The sequence below is a fragment of the Pempheris klunzingeri genome, chromosome 22, assembly GCF_042242105.1.
Source record: "Pempheris klunzingeri isolate RE-2024b chromosome 22, fPemKlu1.hap1, whole genome shotgun sequence".
Taxonomy (NCBI): Eukaryota; Metazoa; Chordata; class Actinopteri; order Acropomatiformes; family Pempheridae; genus Pempheris; species Pempheris klunzingeri.
In genome coordinates this window covers 3,599,128-3,614,265 of record NC_092033.1, presented here as the reverse complement: position 1 = coordinate 3,614,265, position 15,138 = coordinate 3,599,128, and the positions used below count along the sequence as shown (strand labels likewise).

At 44.0% G+C, this 15,138-nt stretch overlaps 1 protein-coding gene across 8 annotated transcripts in view; it reads right to left on the bottom strand.

The window, feature by feature from the left end:
- sox5 (SRY-box transcription factor 5) overlaps positions 1–13,628 on the bottom strand; it is an 86,497-nt gene extending 72,869 nt beyond the window's left edge. For all 8 annotated transcript variants that reach the window (XM_070853922.1, XM_070853923.1, XM_070853926.1 and 5 more), the window contains exons 1-2: positions 13,393–13,628; positions 1,858–2,053 (exon numbers count right to left, since the gene is read on the bottom strand). In XM_070853922.1, coding sequence (XP_070710023.1) covers positions 1,858–2,053; positions 13,393–13,469 — 273 coding nt within the window. In that variant the 5' untranslated portion in view covers positions 13,470–13,628. The remainder of the gene's footprint in view (positions 1–1,857; positions 2,054–13,392) is intronic.
- Between the last annotated feature and the right edge of the window lie 1,510 nt (positions 13,629–15,138).

Below are 15,138 nucleotides of genomic sequence, written 5' to 3'. Positions count from 1 at the left end.
ATCACTATAGCAGAGCATTAAACTGTAACAGCCCATACAGTCACACACTCACACTTATGTATTGAACATGCATTGAAAATCACACCACATGTACAGAATGTGGAATGAGTCACATGCAGGAAAACAGAGTCATGTTAAAAATGCACACACAGCTATGCATTCACACACACACACACACACACACACACACACACCATGTCAACTAATAGAAGTTTACAATGAGCTTGTATACTGCATGGCCTACACTAATATTTAACATGAATCCCATAGAAGATGCAATTTAACTGCACAAACACACACACACACACACACACACACACACAGACACACACACACACATTAATGCACTTACACGTACAGAGCCATACATACAGCACCACCACACAATGTCACACTTCATCCTGAACAAAATGACTCACTGCAATGGCTCATATTTTGCAGTCACGCAACAGTGCATCAAATGGGCTCAAAGCGACGGCTGGTGGCGAGCATATAAAAACAAGAACACATGTGCACCCAAACAGTAGCCTTGAACCTTCAACCCCCCCCCCATCCCCCATTTTTCAACAAAAAACCCCCAAAAAATCTTGCTCCCAGCTTTTCATGTGCAAAGAAAATCAATTTCTGCCTCTTTAAAGATCTCACTCTACTGTTACCTGTCAACCACCAAACAAATACCCATATATTTAGTTTCCTCATCGTTGACATTTGTTCAGATTTAGGGTTTAAAAGGTGACTCTCTTTGAGATCAAGAGTGTAGATGCATTCATTTAGCTATCAAAGTCAGAAATATTACCTTTTAACTGTCTAGGAATTAACACATCCGCAAAATCTAAACAGTTTTTTAAGAAAGGTTGTATGTTGCTGTCACACAGGTGCTACCTACTTTTCCAACTATCTTATAAAAGTCTGTATTAAAGACACAAAGCTACGCTGACCATCCGTCTGTTGAATGATGGAGGTCAAGGTTATCATGAACATAATCTGATCTGGGGTCTGTGCCCTAAAGATGACTTTTAGCAGTGACCTTCTCAAACATACAGACGACACCAAGGACGGCAGGCTTTACACCAGAGTCACCGCACATCATGCCAGAGTCATATCGTATATTGTTATTTTGAGAATAAGTTGGGAATGCAGAAACAGCGCTATTTTACGAGTCAGTTATACTAAACAGGTCTTAGTACAAGTTTCATGCAAATTATAATTAGTTTTTTTTTGCCTGTATGTCCACAGGGCAAACATATGTATACTAATGGATAGAGGAGGGTGTTAGTGCTCCTGATGTGACAGTCTGAGCCTCAGTCACGTATATAAAAACGTATTGACGTAGTGCAACTAGAAAATTTTGAGGGCAAGTTTGTGCCCTAAGCTTTGGAACTATAGTTCCCATAATGCTTTGGGGCTGTAGAAGAACCATAATGTTGCCACGGATTCGATGAACGTGCTGTATGCATTTTTTAAGGTATATTTGTGTAGATTTGGGCAAAATGGCAGAATTAGATATTAGCAGTTCCTGTTTGCAGTGTATAAATGGATGTACGGACAACCATCAATGGATTATTTATTTATTTCTAATTTTCTCAAGCAAGTTTGGGAGTTTTCAAAAGTGTAAACATTAAACATTTTTCAAGACAAGGATTAAGTTCCCCCTTTGAGACCAAAGTAACGTGACTAGTCTGGTGGACTGCGAAGCGGTAACAGATACTGTGGGCCGCACCAGTGGGGAACGTCTTCAGAGCGCTGCACCTGTTAGATAACTTGACCCCGAGTCAGCACGCAAGGTCTCCGTCACCCATAGGTGGGTGCTTTCACCCTGAGAAACAATAAGCCAGAAAAACTGGTAGCTGTCCTTACCGTGTTGGGGGGGCTGTCCAAGTTGCGGTTGGGGGGCGAGCGAGGGGACACCTTGCCGCAATAGGAGGCCAGGGGGAGGTGGATGACACCGCCCAGTCCCTCGCTCTCCTCATCCTCCATTCGCTGTCTGCTGGTTGCCATGGTTACCTCTCCATCTGTCCCCCCATATGGAGAGGCTGGTCGCTTGGAAGACATCCTGGAAAAAAGAGAGACGGGAGATAGAAAGACAGAGAGAAGGAAAAACAGGAGGCAGTGTGAGCAATATTCAAAGGATGATATAATAGGTTGAAGACTGGAGTTGTTGATGGTGTCAACAGAAAAGTGTGGAGGTTCCTGTGAATAAAACTAGTTCCTGTAAACTCCTGGATAGTCTGATCCAACTTCACATTTCTGCCCACTTCACTGTGTGTTTACTGTAAAAAGCTTGCATGAAGACATTTTCCTTCCAGCAGGTATTCACCAGATCCCATTCAGCCCATCAACCTCCACCAATTCTCTTTCTCTCCTTTTCTCTGGATTAGGTTTTTTTCTTGTTGCACATTCAGCACGTTCAGTCGATAGAGCTCTTGCAGCGCAACTCCACACAATATACCCTTCAGTCGGTTTGTGAGCACCCAGCTCCTTGGCAGACCTTCAAACACACTCTCGGGACTTACAGTATGTTTACCATGGGGGCCATTCAGCGTTCACATTTTCAAAAAACAGGGGCCATTACTGCAAATGGAGCCCGCTTGCACTGGCATTGTGGAGGAAATGACCATGTCTTGACGAATGGGCTTTCAAAGAGACACACAGAGTGGGAAAGAGTGGGGAAAAAAGAGAGAGACAGAGTGAGAGCAGTATGCACAGTGGCAATAATACGTGATTATGAAAACCTCTGGACAATAGCAGAACTGGAGGAAAAATAGCTAGCAACACAAGGGCCCCGCTGTTTGCATTTGTTACCGTGGCTTTGTTCCCTTGAAAAGAAGGGAAGGATATAAAGCCACATCTATTAGGTGAACTCTGTCTCTCACAAGGTAAATTTGCCTCCCTGTACTTCAGCTGAATAGGGACGCAGGGACTATGTAGCAATAATAGAATTTAATGTGGTTCTCAGCATCGCCTGAGTGCTTTCAGATGCACTTGTCAGCCTTGAAGCCACTGCGACTATGACCCCGGGTAATAGGCTGCTAACGCTCAGTCGCACTGAGGCAACGCATGACAGGGATGGAGGTGTGGATGGAGAGATGGAGGGACTGTGAAAACTTGAGGGCAGGGTGCGCGTGATGGTAAGCGGCGAGAAACGAGAAAACAAGCAACAGGCGTCTGACTCTTAAAGTCTGCTAATCATTTCTTTTACTCTTTCATTCTTTTCATTCATTTTTTTTTTTTTTTTACCAAGACCAACAGCTACATCATCACGTCTTCATCCTCATCCATACCTCGCCTGTCTCTAATTTGCTCTGTCTTCCTCTCCAGCCTTTTCTCTCTTAAATTCTTCCCCTCTCTCGCTGCTTGTCTCCGGTAAACTGATTACACTCTTGACTCTATTGGATTTCCTCTGGACTGTACATCTGGCATTGTTCCTCGGAGCAGCCACTGCCACTAATTCATTGCTTATTTACCTTATGACAGTGGAAAGGAAAACAATATTGAGTGCTGCTCACTGGAGGGGATGAGGAAAGCGCCATGCTAAGACACACAACACGCGGCGTTATCACGTCGCGGGGAAGGTTACGGTCAAAATCAAATAAACTCCCCTCCAGTAATACCATCAAAAGCTAACTCTTCACCATAGTGATGTAATTTAATAACCTTTAATTGTTTTGGGAAGATTTTTTCTGCAAGATTCATAGAGCTCATTGATAATCTAATAATTGAAACCAATTTACAAATTGGTTTTATCATTTGCATATTGCTGAGAACATTTTTATCTCCAAAATGTCGTTTTCAGGGACACAAAAGAGCATCTTTGTTTTCTTAGCATGCACTTTTGAGTTCCAATGGCCTCTGCAGAGCTTTTAATGGCTCAACAATTTCATCCACTTATGAGCGACCTGTGTAATACTTCATTTGAGGTTAAATTAGAAAATGACTAAATCACCATTACAAAAATATACAGCTGTGGCTATTAAATCAATCAGTGTAAAACTGCACTTTTGTACGCTTCATCCTGGTTAGATTCACGATCACATTCGGTCCGAGCAGGTTAGAATCAGTGTTTTCATGTAGGACAATGTGTACAGAAGACGAATGCACTAACACATAGAAAGTTCTACAAGTTATGTATCTGCAGCTGATTTCTTTATCTGTTTCTCCTGCACACTCTATCTTCATGGGCTTGCTCAGCAAAAACTGAGGCCATATAGGACCAGTAAAGACTTTGTATTTGTTTGGATGACAAAAGACTTTAGAGATAAAACTGCACGCTGCAATCATTAAAACCAGTTGATATCAAAGCTGTGTGTGTGTGTGTGTTGTTCCACACACCATCTAATGCGAGCGGCGGGCCCAGCTGTACAAACTACAGGGCATTGAGCCACACAGCACACACACACACACACACACACACACGTGCACATACATAGAACAGAGGCCCTAACACTGCAGGTCTGTCTTCATCACTGCCTGTTTACTTTACCTCCTTTCACTCTCTCACACTGAGGCCTTTTGTTTCAGACACACACACACCTCCGCTTGTGTCCTGTGCACACCTCTGCCTAACCATAACCCTGCACACAGACCCAGGGGCCAGCGCTGAACCCTCTCACAGCTCTGGGCAGCTACGGAAACATGCTCGAAAGGCACGAGAGGATTATTAGTTTCGTTTTTAGAATTTTATTATCCATCATATAATCACAGTAGCAGCGCTTACATATCTAGATGGACAGACAATCTGCAGACAAGAACAGTTACACATTAACACAGAAAACAGCTCAGATATCAAAAACTCTGCGGGCCAAAGAGAGCACTTGACTCTTCTAAAGAAATTAAGTGAGTGGCAAACATTTCATCATACTTTTCTCTGTTTTTTGCTCCTCTTCACACCCGTCCACCCCCCTCCCCAACTTTGCTACTACTTCCTCAGAGGAGGGTGTCTATGAATGGGGAGGCCGTTCACAGCTCCTCTCCAGCTATAAAATCCCTCTCTCCCTCTTGTTCGCCTTTGAAGTCGAATTACTATACAATTGGGCACGGCGGGTGTGCAGGTTACGCCGGCTACTTCATTTAAAGTTTGGCAGGACTGTCACACCGACGGAGACCTGGAGGGGACCTGGAGGAAGCCGACTGAAAGCACGGAGCGATGAGGGGATTAAAAAAGATGAGGTTTTATAAGTCTGCAAATTGGCAGCGTCGTCCAGGTCATAATTAGAGAATATTAGCATAATTTTGCACCGTCCAACAATACAAAAACTGGAACACCTTACGCCAAGCACAGTCATTAACACGCTTAACACACACACAAATGCTGCTAAGCTTTTCCACAAAGCAGCACAGTAATATTTCAAATGACAGAACACCATTGCAACAGTATTGCAGTGTATTTTTTGATTTACAAATCAAATTAATACTCCAATCTGCTGGATGTCTCTTCTGCCATCCAGACTCTCATTTCCCTTGCAGGAACCACACAAACACACACAACCATGCACACGGTGAGAGCGCTAAGCTGAGATTAGAGCACCACTTCCCCTTGGATTTTTGATGATTAGCGGCTCCTCAGTTAAGTCCCTCTCATATCACATATGTCCACTGCTGCTAAGTCACTAATCGGACAGCGACGTACGTCCATTAACCGGCCGAATAATCGCCATCAACGGTGGTTAACCGCCTCCTGGCCTTCGCCTACTGTAATCAACGCGTCCATTTCATGTTGGCACGTCAGCAGTGGCAAGTTTGAGCACACACAGGCATGTTTTAAGTACAGGCAGGAGGCTTATGAACATGCAAGCGAGGCTGCTCATACAAGGACACACACACTCACATAAATCAAATTAATTAAGCAAAATGGGGGCAAAGATTTGTTTCAGCTTCATTGAGGAGTGAGGGAAAGACAAAGCAGCCGTCGCAGAAGTGTCACAGGCTATCACACACACATTTACACACACACACACACACACACACACACACACACACACACACACACACACATGGCCGGCTCTCTCGCTCTGTGTATTTGGCTGCTAACATTATCATGGTGCTAACTGCTCTTGTTAACTCCTCTACTCAGAACAAGCTTTCAGGGAGCGTGGGAGCCTCCTCTGGAGAATTCCACAGTAAAGTGTGTGTGTTTCTGCATATGCATGCATGTGTGTGTGTGTGTGTGTGTGTGTGTGTGTGTGCTCATCCTCTCTTTAAATTACAACCTATTATTTCAACCACTACACAAACACATGCTGCACAGTTAGTCGGATCCATCGTCTACAGTAAAAATAAGCACGCAGGCTAATTCCAAAGTGCTGTCAAGAGTCAAAGTGACATTTGTGTTTTTTTTCTGCCACCTTGTGACTGCTCAGAACTGCCTGCCTGTCACTCAGGTGCAGGTCTATTTGCGTGGAAATGCGAGCTATCTTTGAAATTGTTCTCTGAGGGAATGGAAGGGCATATCAAAATAGTTGAGCGGAATGTGCCTTTTAGATAAGGCGCCCAGGGCATTTTGCCTCAGAGGAGCCGACCGCAACATTTACATCCGTATGACACCTCAGGCGGGAATTTAAACAAATGTTTCCCCCTGTGTCGCGCTATCACTTGCTTTATTGCCACCGCCCCCCCCCCCTCCTTTCTCTTTCTCCTCTCTCGCTGCATTTCCTATTTCTTGTCTCAGCTTTCAAAACGATTTCTCCTTCTCGTGCTGTCTCTATCTCTCTGTCACACACTCTTGAACTTATTTTAACATCGTCTGTCCTCCTGCTCTTTCCCTTTCTCTGTCTCCCTGCCTCTCTCTCTCTCTCTCTCCCACCCGGTGTTGTCTTACTTACTGTTCCCTCTTTACACAATCAGCTGTTTGTAAGAATGTCGCTCCATCCCTCCCCTCCCTCCCTCCCTCCCTCCTTCTCTCCCCTCTTCTCTGTGCAGACTCTTAAGGATATTGCCTAATATCTATTTATAGGCTGTCCTTTTGAACAGTGGGAAGAGTGGGGCAGCAACAGAGAGGAAAGGCTGAGATGGAGGGATAAAGATTAACGGAGGGAGAACCTGGAAGAGGGAGTCAGTGATATTCCTTTTTTCCCCTTGGCTCTGTCAGGTTTGGAGATTCTTGACAAGCATTAGATTTTGTTTTTTAGATTTTAATAGCAGGCGCTGAGAACTTAAAAGCATGAAAGTTTACATTTTTACATTCCACTCCAACATTTTTATACAGAAAAAAGAATATTTAAAAAAGCCAAAACAAATGTCCAAAGTTCAAAACTATTTCAAAAGATGTTTTGACATGGAGTGTAACCTGCACCACAACCTCATCAAGTAAAAATGTTCTGCTTGTTAGTGTTGATGTAAAATTATGTGAAATGCCTGCTGGACTCTCCTTGATGACTCTCTGTGCTGAGGCAAATGGTGTGTAACAGGGAGAAAATGTGAACACAGCTCCTGCCTGTATGTGCTAACACACTCATATACACACAGACACACCCACACACACACACACACACACACTCAGCCTCACACACACAAAGCATCCTCTGTGAGGTGCCCTAAATCGGCGGCCGACAGCCCAAACCGTGTTTCCTGTCCAGCTTAACCACAAAAGGCAATAACACACAACCTAATGTCACTGCTGTTAATCACACTCACACACACTCACGCTGTAGAGACAGTCATGTGTTGTGTATGGGTGTGTGTGTGCAGAGAAAGCAGAGAGGGTGGGCGCAAAAGACGTGGGCTACTGTAACTCATGTGGCCTCTGGGACGATCCTCTCTCTCTCTCTCTCTCTGTCTCTCTCTCTCTCTGTCTGTCTGTCTGTCTACCTCTCTTGCCGGTTCATCCACCCAAAGCCTTATTCATCTGCGAGGCATTGCTCCACATACTTTTTTTTTTTGTTATGTTTTCATCTTTTTTTTTCCCTCTTTAAAACCTTATTTATGTCTTTACACTGAGTCACCAGACGATGTGATCGTCACTGACATTTTAGCACGGAAAAAAGGATGGAGAAAAGATAAAGGGCAGAGGGAGGAATGGAGGAAAAGAAAAGTGAAGAAAGTTTGTTTGTCATCTATCCGTCTGTCTATCTGTCTATCTATCTATGGTGGGTTCGTTGTCATTAGTTTGAAGCAAAGACAGCTCGTGGGAAAATCTTGAGTGTTGCTATAGAAAAGAGAAGAAGAGAGGCAGAAGCAGAGAGTTGGGGGAGGGAGGAGGGGGGTGAAAAGAGACAGACAGAAAGAGGAAAAGTGCATCCGGTGGACGGCGGCCCCGCTCCCCTGGTGTTTTGCGAGGGGGAGACGCTGCATAATGTTTATTGAGCGAGGGACAGTGTTTTTCCATTGTTGTGCCAGGTCACTATTTGTGCTGCATTTGTTAAGCAATCCATAAAGGAGTCACAACATTTGTCTCACTGTCAGCGACTTGGCCTGCCCCTATAAACCAGACACACACACACACACACACACACACGAGCCCATTCTCTCACATAAATGACAACACACAAATACTCGCGCACACACACACACACACACACACACACACACACACACACACACACACACACACACACACACACCCAGCTGGCCTCTTTCTTTCGTCCCGCACTTTGAGACTCTCCCACCTCAGCCCAAATGGTCTCCTCCTTTTTCCTCTGACCACCACCCCACTCCTCCTCCCTCCCTCCCTCCCTCCCTCTCCCTCTCCCTCTCTCTCTCCCTCTCTATCTTCCCTCTCTCCCTCCCTCCCTCCCTCACTACCTGAAAAGACAGAGGTTTCATTGTAGCACTCTGGGAGGGAGCTCCAAGCCTTTAACACTGTCTCCTATTGTAGATTGGAAGGATGGTAAACAGTGTGTGTGTGTGTGTGTGTGAGAGTGTGTGTGTGTGTGAGAGTGTGTGTGAGAGAGAGAGAGAGAGAGAGACAGAGCAAAATAGTTGGATTAGTGTAAGACAAGCTGCCTGGAGTGATGGATGGCTGAAGAAATGGGAGAAGAAGAAGAAGAAGAAGAAGAAGAAGAAGTAGTCCTGGATAAACACACACATTCATGCACACCGCTGGAGTTTTCCTGCTCTGTTGTCGATGCCATACCTCCATCTGACCTTTGCCCCTTATCCTGTGACCTCATGTCATATGACCGCACTCTAGTTAGCTGGGAGGGACACGTCTGTTTGTCCCAACTGCACACACACACACACACACACACACACCCAGACACACTTTGTCTTTCCCTCCCAGTCACTTCTAACACTCCATCACTCTTTACCCCCCTCCTCTAAAATCCATCCTTGCCCACCCATAAACAACAACAAGAGCAAACGCAGCCTAATATTCCCCCTCCCTTTCTTCTATTGGCTATCTGAGAGGGTCAGCTGATCGCACCGGGGTTGGAGGTCACGGTGGGAGAGAGTTGTACGGGTGAGGGAGGGTGGGTGGTTTGCTGGGAGAGGGGAGGAAGTGGGGAGTAGGGGGAGGAGGTGGGGTGGTGGGGGGGGACTTTAGCATTCTCCTCTGGTATTTTTCTGTCTGTCGTTCTTTCTTCCCTTTTCTTTCTTTTTGCCCCCCTCTCGCTCCGTGGATGGAGACACGGTTATCAAGGCTCTCTGGGGACAGACAATATGGCCCAGACAATGGCCTCCAGTCCGAGGTGGTGGTGGGAGAGAGGGGGACACAGAGAGAGAGAGAGAGAGAGAGAGAGAGAGAGAGAGAGAAAGGGAAAGAGAGGGAGGCCGGGACAGGGCCACAGGGGAAGAGAGGGGCAGAATAGCGCATTAGTTTGCAGAGCACGGACACTCTACTCAATTACTCTACTCGCTCTCTCTCTCTTTCTCTCTCTCTCTCCTTCACATACACACACGTTCTCCCTTTCCTCAAACACACAGACCACTTTAATCTCGCCCTTTTAAATGAAGTACAGAGACACTGGAAGCAGCACTGCTCACTTAAATTGGAAACAAGTTTTTATCATCAGCCACAAGGATTTCTCTCGTAAAAAACGGCTCGTACCTCTATAATTACAAAATAAAGGTCAATAATTAATCAAATAAATACAAATAAACAGCTGTGGTACATCTACTCAGATTTAAAGTAGCAAAATCAAACTTTAAAAACACTCTATTACAAGTTAAATGTCTTCCGTTCAAATTTTTATTTCCCTGACTTGTCATTCCGCATGAAATACTAAAGTTTTTAAAGGCAAAAGTACTCGTTCTTTTTTCATAATGTTTTAATTTACATCATATATATATTGATGGATTTACATGTAAGCGGCATCTTACTGCTGTAGTTGATCCTTGTGGACGTAAATTTCGACTACCCATCTCTAATGACGCAACATGTTTTATACGTTGATATTTTGTTTAGAAAATCTTCAGTGGTAATTATAGCTGTAAAATAAATGTAGTTGGTAGCACAATATTTTCCTAAAACTCTGGAGGATTAGACAGAAATATTCACGTAAAGTAGCTTAAAATCATCCTAAAGTACAGTACTTGACTAAACATGTATTTATTGCCACCGCTGGACAGAAATCATATTTAATAATCATTTTAAAAGTGTTTGTCTCAGTGAAATTAAGTAAAATCCCTCAGGCTGCTGACGCCGTCCGTGCTGCTGAGTGCGACGGCACTAATGTCAGATTGTATCTGAGTGCGTCCTGCTTAAACCGTTCAAAGTGTTGACACATCCACTGCTGGCTGCCCCCCCTCCTCCCCTCAAACGCACTGACACAAACACCCCAATAAATGGAGGGGACAAATGGAGGGGTGTGAAAATCCAACACTGCCTTCCTCTCCTCCCTCCTCCTTTTTCACCTCCTCGCCCCCTCCACCTCCCTCCCCCCCGTAATCTCTGGCACTCTCACTTTTCTGTGACCCTGCTCCTTCTTCTTCTTCTTCTTCCTCTTCTACTCCTTCTTCTGTCCATCAGCGAGGAATGTGTCAGTTTGACCACATCATTTCTTTCCCTTCATGTCTACATCCACTGCCACGCCAGCTCCTCCACATCTCTCTTTTCTCTGTCTTTTGGTTGCTTTGGCTTTCTCCGTTTCTCCCTATGTGTATATTTCTGTTCTGTTTGTGCGAACAGATGAGGCCGTGTTAGCGAAGGCAGTCTGTTTCCACTATTTTCAGCTTCGACTGGAAATTTTGATACACAGCCGAGCGCTGGGAGAACCACAAAATACATCAAATCATAAAAAAGGCAGAATTAGAATATAAAATTTGAATATAAGATAACATAAATCACCAAATATCCAAGCTTTGCCAAGCATGAAGTGCTAGACAGGAAGAGACAAAAACCATATTTAAGACTTTTGTTGGCTTGAATAAAAAGAGAATAAAAATGATAAACTCACATTCAGCTACAAATTGATGAAACCAAGAATTTCAGCAAGGATTTCTCACCTCTAAAAAAAAGTTATATTTCCTTCTTCTAGAAACTCTGACAAACTCTTCTTCATCGGCTAGTTTCAATTAAAAGTGAGTCCAAGTGAATTTTGACAACAGTATGATTTGCAGAGGTAGAGAAGAAGATGGAGAAAAGGGGAAGATGTGTTGAAAAGAAGAGTAAGTATGACGACAAGTTGAAGAAGAAGAAGAAGAAGCAGAAGCAGAAGAAGAAGAAGGAGAAGAAGGAGAAGCAGCATGGGTGAAGGAGGCAGGCGGACACTTACAGAGATGCAGGAACGGAGAGCATCGCGACCACCGAGGCTGGAGCGCACACACACTGGCAACTCACACACACTCCGCTCTGCTGAGAGACTATAGCGCTCAACACACACACTTGAAACACACACACTGACACACGGAACGGAAGATACCCCTCTCTCGCTCACACACATACGAACACACACACACCCACATATACTGTATATACACACACGGCCAGAGCCACAGTGATGGAGTGCATTACTGGAAAGCAAGAGTTTTAAGCGCTCTCCTCCTAAGTCATTGTAATCCCTGCATTTATCTCCATACATTCTGCTTTTCTGTGTAATCCTTTAAATTTTTAATTCCTCCTAGCTGTTGTTATCTTTTTTTTTTTCCTCTCCTCAACCACTTTGCCGGATTGAACGGTTTATTAAAAACACATTTTTGCCACATCTAAATGTGTTCTTAATTCAAGGGGCCCCTGAAATCCACCCCCCTCCTCCACACACACACACACACACACACACACAACCCCACCGACCCTAGTTTATCTCGCGACAAAAGATTAGTTTCATCGGGCAAAACAGAGTGCGACTTTGATGCAATAAAAGTCAGGCAAGGGGGAGAGGAGAGTGTGTGTGTTTGCATATGTGTGTGTTAGTATTAAAACGGCGGGTATTATAACATAATCTGTCTCTCACAGCATTAGCATCAAACAACCATTATTCCACAGGCAAAAGCCACTTGTGTTGACAGTGTCGGAGAAGGGCAAGGTTAGAGGGTTCGCACCTCTGAACGCAGCTAGGCCCGCACAGACATCAGAGGAGCACAGTGAGATTAACATTAGCATAAGGCAAGGAAAAAAAAACAACACCATGCAGATTGACAATAGGATTACTGAGGGTTTGCATGTATTGAATTTGGATTAAGTGAAAAATAAATCGCAAATAAGTAAATTCTGAAAAGACAGGGTGTAAACATTTCCAATTTAGTTGGAAGAAATGATTTATGTTGGCTGCTCTTGAGTTTTTTTGATGTTTAAAAATTCTCTTTATATTTTGGACTTGTTGATTAGCACTTTAATATTTCAGGCGGTTACAGACAGAGACATATAAATAGATGATAGGCTAAAGCAGAAGTAAATAAAGTTGTTGTGAGCAGTGGACATGACACACACACATGCACACACACGCGCACACACACACACACACACACACACTCCTCTTTAACTGTCTCTTTTTTTTCTCTTTCACACATATGTTCAAACACTGTCGTAAGCAGTTTCTCTATGGAGGTACTGAATTGAATGAACGCAACTTCAGTAAAGAGTCTGTTCCGCTACTGCTGAGACAACTTAGACAAACATGTGTGAACACACACACACACACACACACACACACATATATATAAATAAATACCTGCTTTGCCCCAACTTTACATATGATATCTCTCCCAAAATTAGAGGAGTCAATCATCAACTCTCCTCATCTCTGACCAGCACACACACACACACACACTAGCCTCAAACTCAGCCGACTCCATGAGACAGTTCACATGCTTCACACACACACACACACACACACACACACACGCACATGCCATTCGGAGTCTTCTCCTCACACACATGCCTTTCTACTTTCTACTCCTAACCTCCCGGCACCTTCCCCTCCCTCTTTCTGTCCCCCGTCTCTGTCATCTGTGTGTGAATGTGTGTGTGTGTGTGTGTGTGTGTGTGTATGTGTGTGTGTGTGAGAAAGCGTAGCGTACCTGTTACACTCCTGAGGTAGCTCAGGCTCAGTGAGCATGCTGGAGTAAGGGTCCGTCTCTCTCGACAACAACAACATAAAACAGTCCCACAATGCTCAGATGAACAAGGTTAGTCTCCCAAAACAAGACGGGATAGAAGTGATCCTTCAACCTCTCACACACACTGCTGATTCTCTCTCTCTCTCTCTCTCTCTCTCTCTCTCTCTCTCTCTGTTCCTCACTGTCTCTCTACTCACACACTTTCAGCCTGACACCCTCCCTCACTCTCTCTCTCACTGCCTCTGTCCCTCCTCTTCTCCCTCCCTCGCTGTAAGCTGTGAGATCTAGGCTCAGCTCTTAAAGGGCCAGCAGCTCTTTCTCTTTCGCTCTGTGCGTGTGTGTGTGTGTGTGTGTGTGAGAGAGTGTGTGTGAAGAGAGAGAGAGAGAGAGAGAGAGAGAGAGAGAGAGAGAGAGAGAGAGAGAGAGCAAAGGGGAGGGGCTATTTGACCAGAGGGCTCATCACTCCCGGAGTGGAAATGCACAGCAGTGCTGCCCCCCTCCTCAAGTCCAGATCTCTCTCTCTTTCTCTGTCACGGACACACACACACACACACACACACACACACACTTGGTTTTCACACACTCAGACAACACTCACAGACCATGTAGACACACTTCAGAGTGATAAGACCACTGCAAGCCCTGATGCACTTTATTGTGCGAAGTGAAGGGAATGAATCAATATGAGGTGAACAAGAGTTAACGTCGAATTCTCTCATTCTCTCATCTACATGGGATGTTAATGGTAATACAGGTTGTGAAAGTGGCATTTTCCTCTACCAGAAACAGAAAGCCTCGTGCATAAACACCATTAAAGTAGGAGATAAGTACTTCAAGTTACAAATTTTGGGTTACAACTGATTATTTGGTTCAAAACCCAAAAACATTCAACTTACAATCATATAAAAGCCAGAGAAGCAGTGAATTCTTTACTTAAACACACTTGAACCAGTGAATATTATATTACATTATAATATTATATAAAGTTTTCTTCAATAGTAATTATTTAACTGATGCACTGTTTCATCTCGATTGCTGTTTTGCCAAAACTTCTTGGCTGAATTATTTCAATTTACTAAAAAAAATTGAAAGAATCATGTGGAACCCGGCTCCTCTGAGTCACTAATGTGGTTAGTTTACATTAACATTAACATCGCCTACTATGTTTACCAAGGCCTGCAGAGCAGCAGCTCAGCATGAAAACACTCCTAATTCACATTAACATGTTTAAAAGCATTAAACAATTTGATATGGTTTGATGTTTTCACAAGTTATTGCCTGTTTTTTTTCTTCTTATTTGTCATTTTCATTTGACGTTACCTATACTGTAACTAAACTCAGTCAGAAAGGGTGTGTGTGTGTGTGTGTGTGTACTTCAGGTTCTGTGTACTTGCATAAACCCCACATTACGATACTGGCAGACATGTAAAAGTTGCAAAACCTCATAAGAAATACAGCAGACTGACACAGTGTTCCTGACTCAATGCTGCACAATGTCATGGGTGTGTGCAACTACACAATTTCAGCTGCAGTCTGGACACTTGTGTTAAAAGTGATAATGTACCTTGCAGCGTTCACAGAGAACAGAAGAGAAGAGAGAGGCTAAAAGTAATATTTTTCACTACATATTTGGAATGCTCCGGGCTCCCCCGTGCTTAATTGGTTAACTTGTGTTGTCCCAGCCTCTTTGGTTCCACTGTGTCAGTA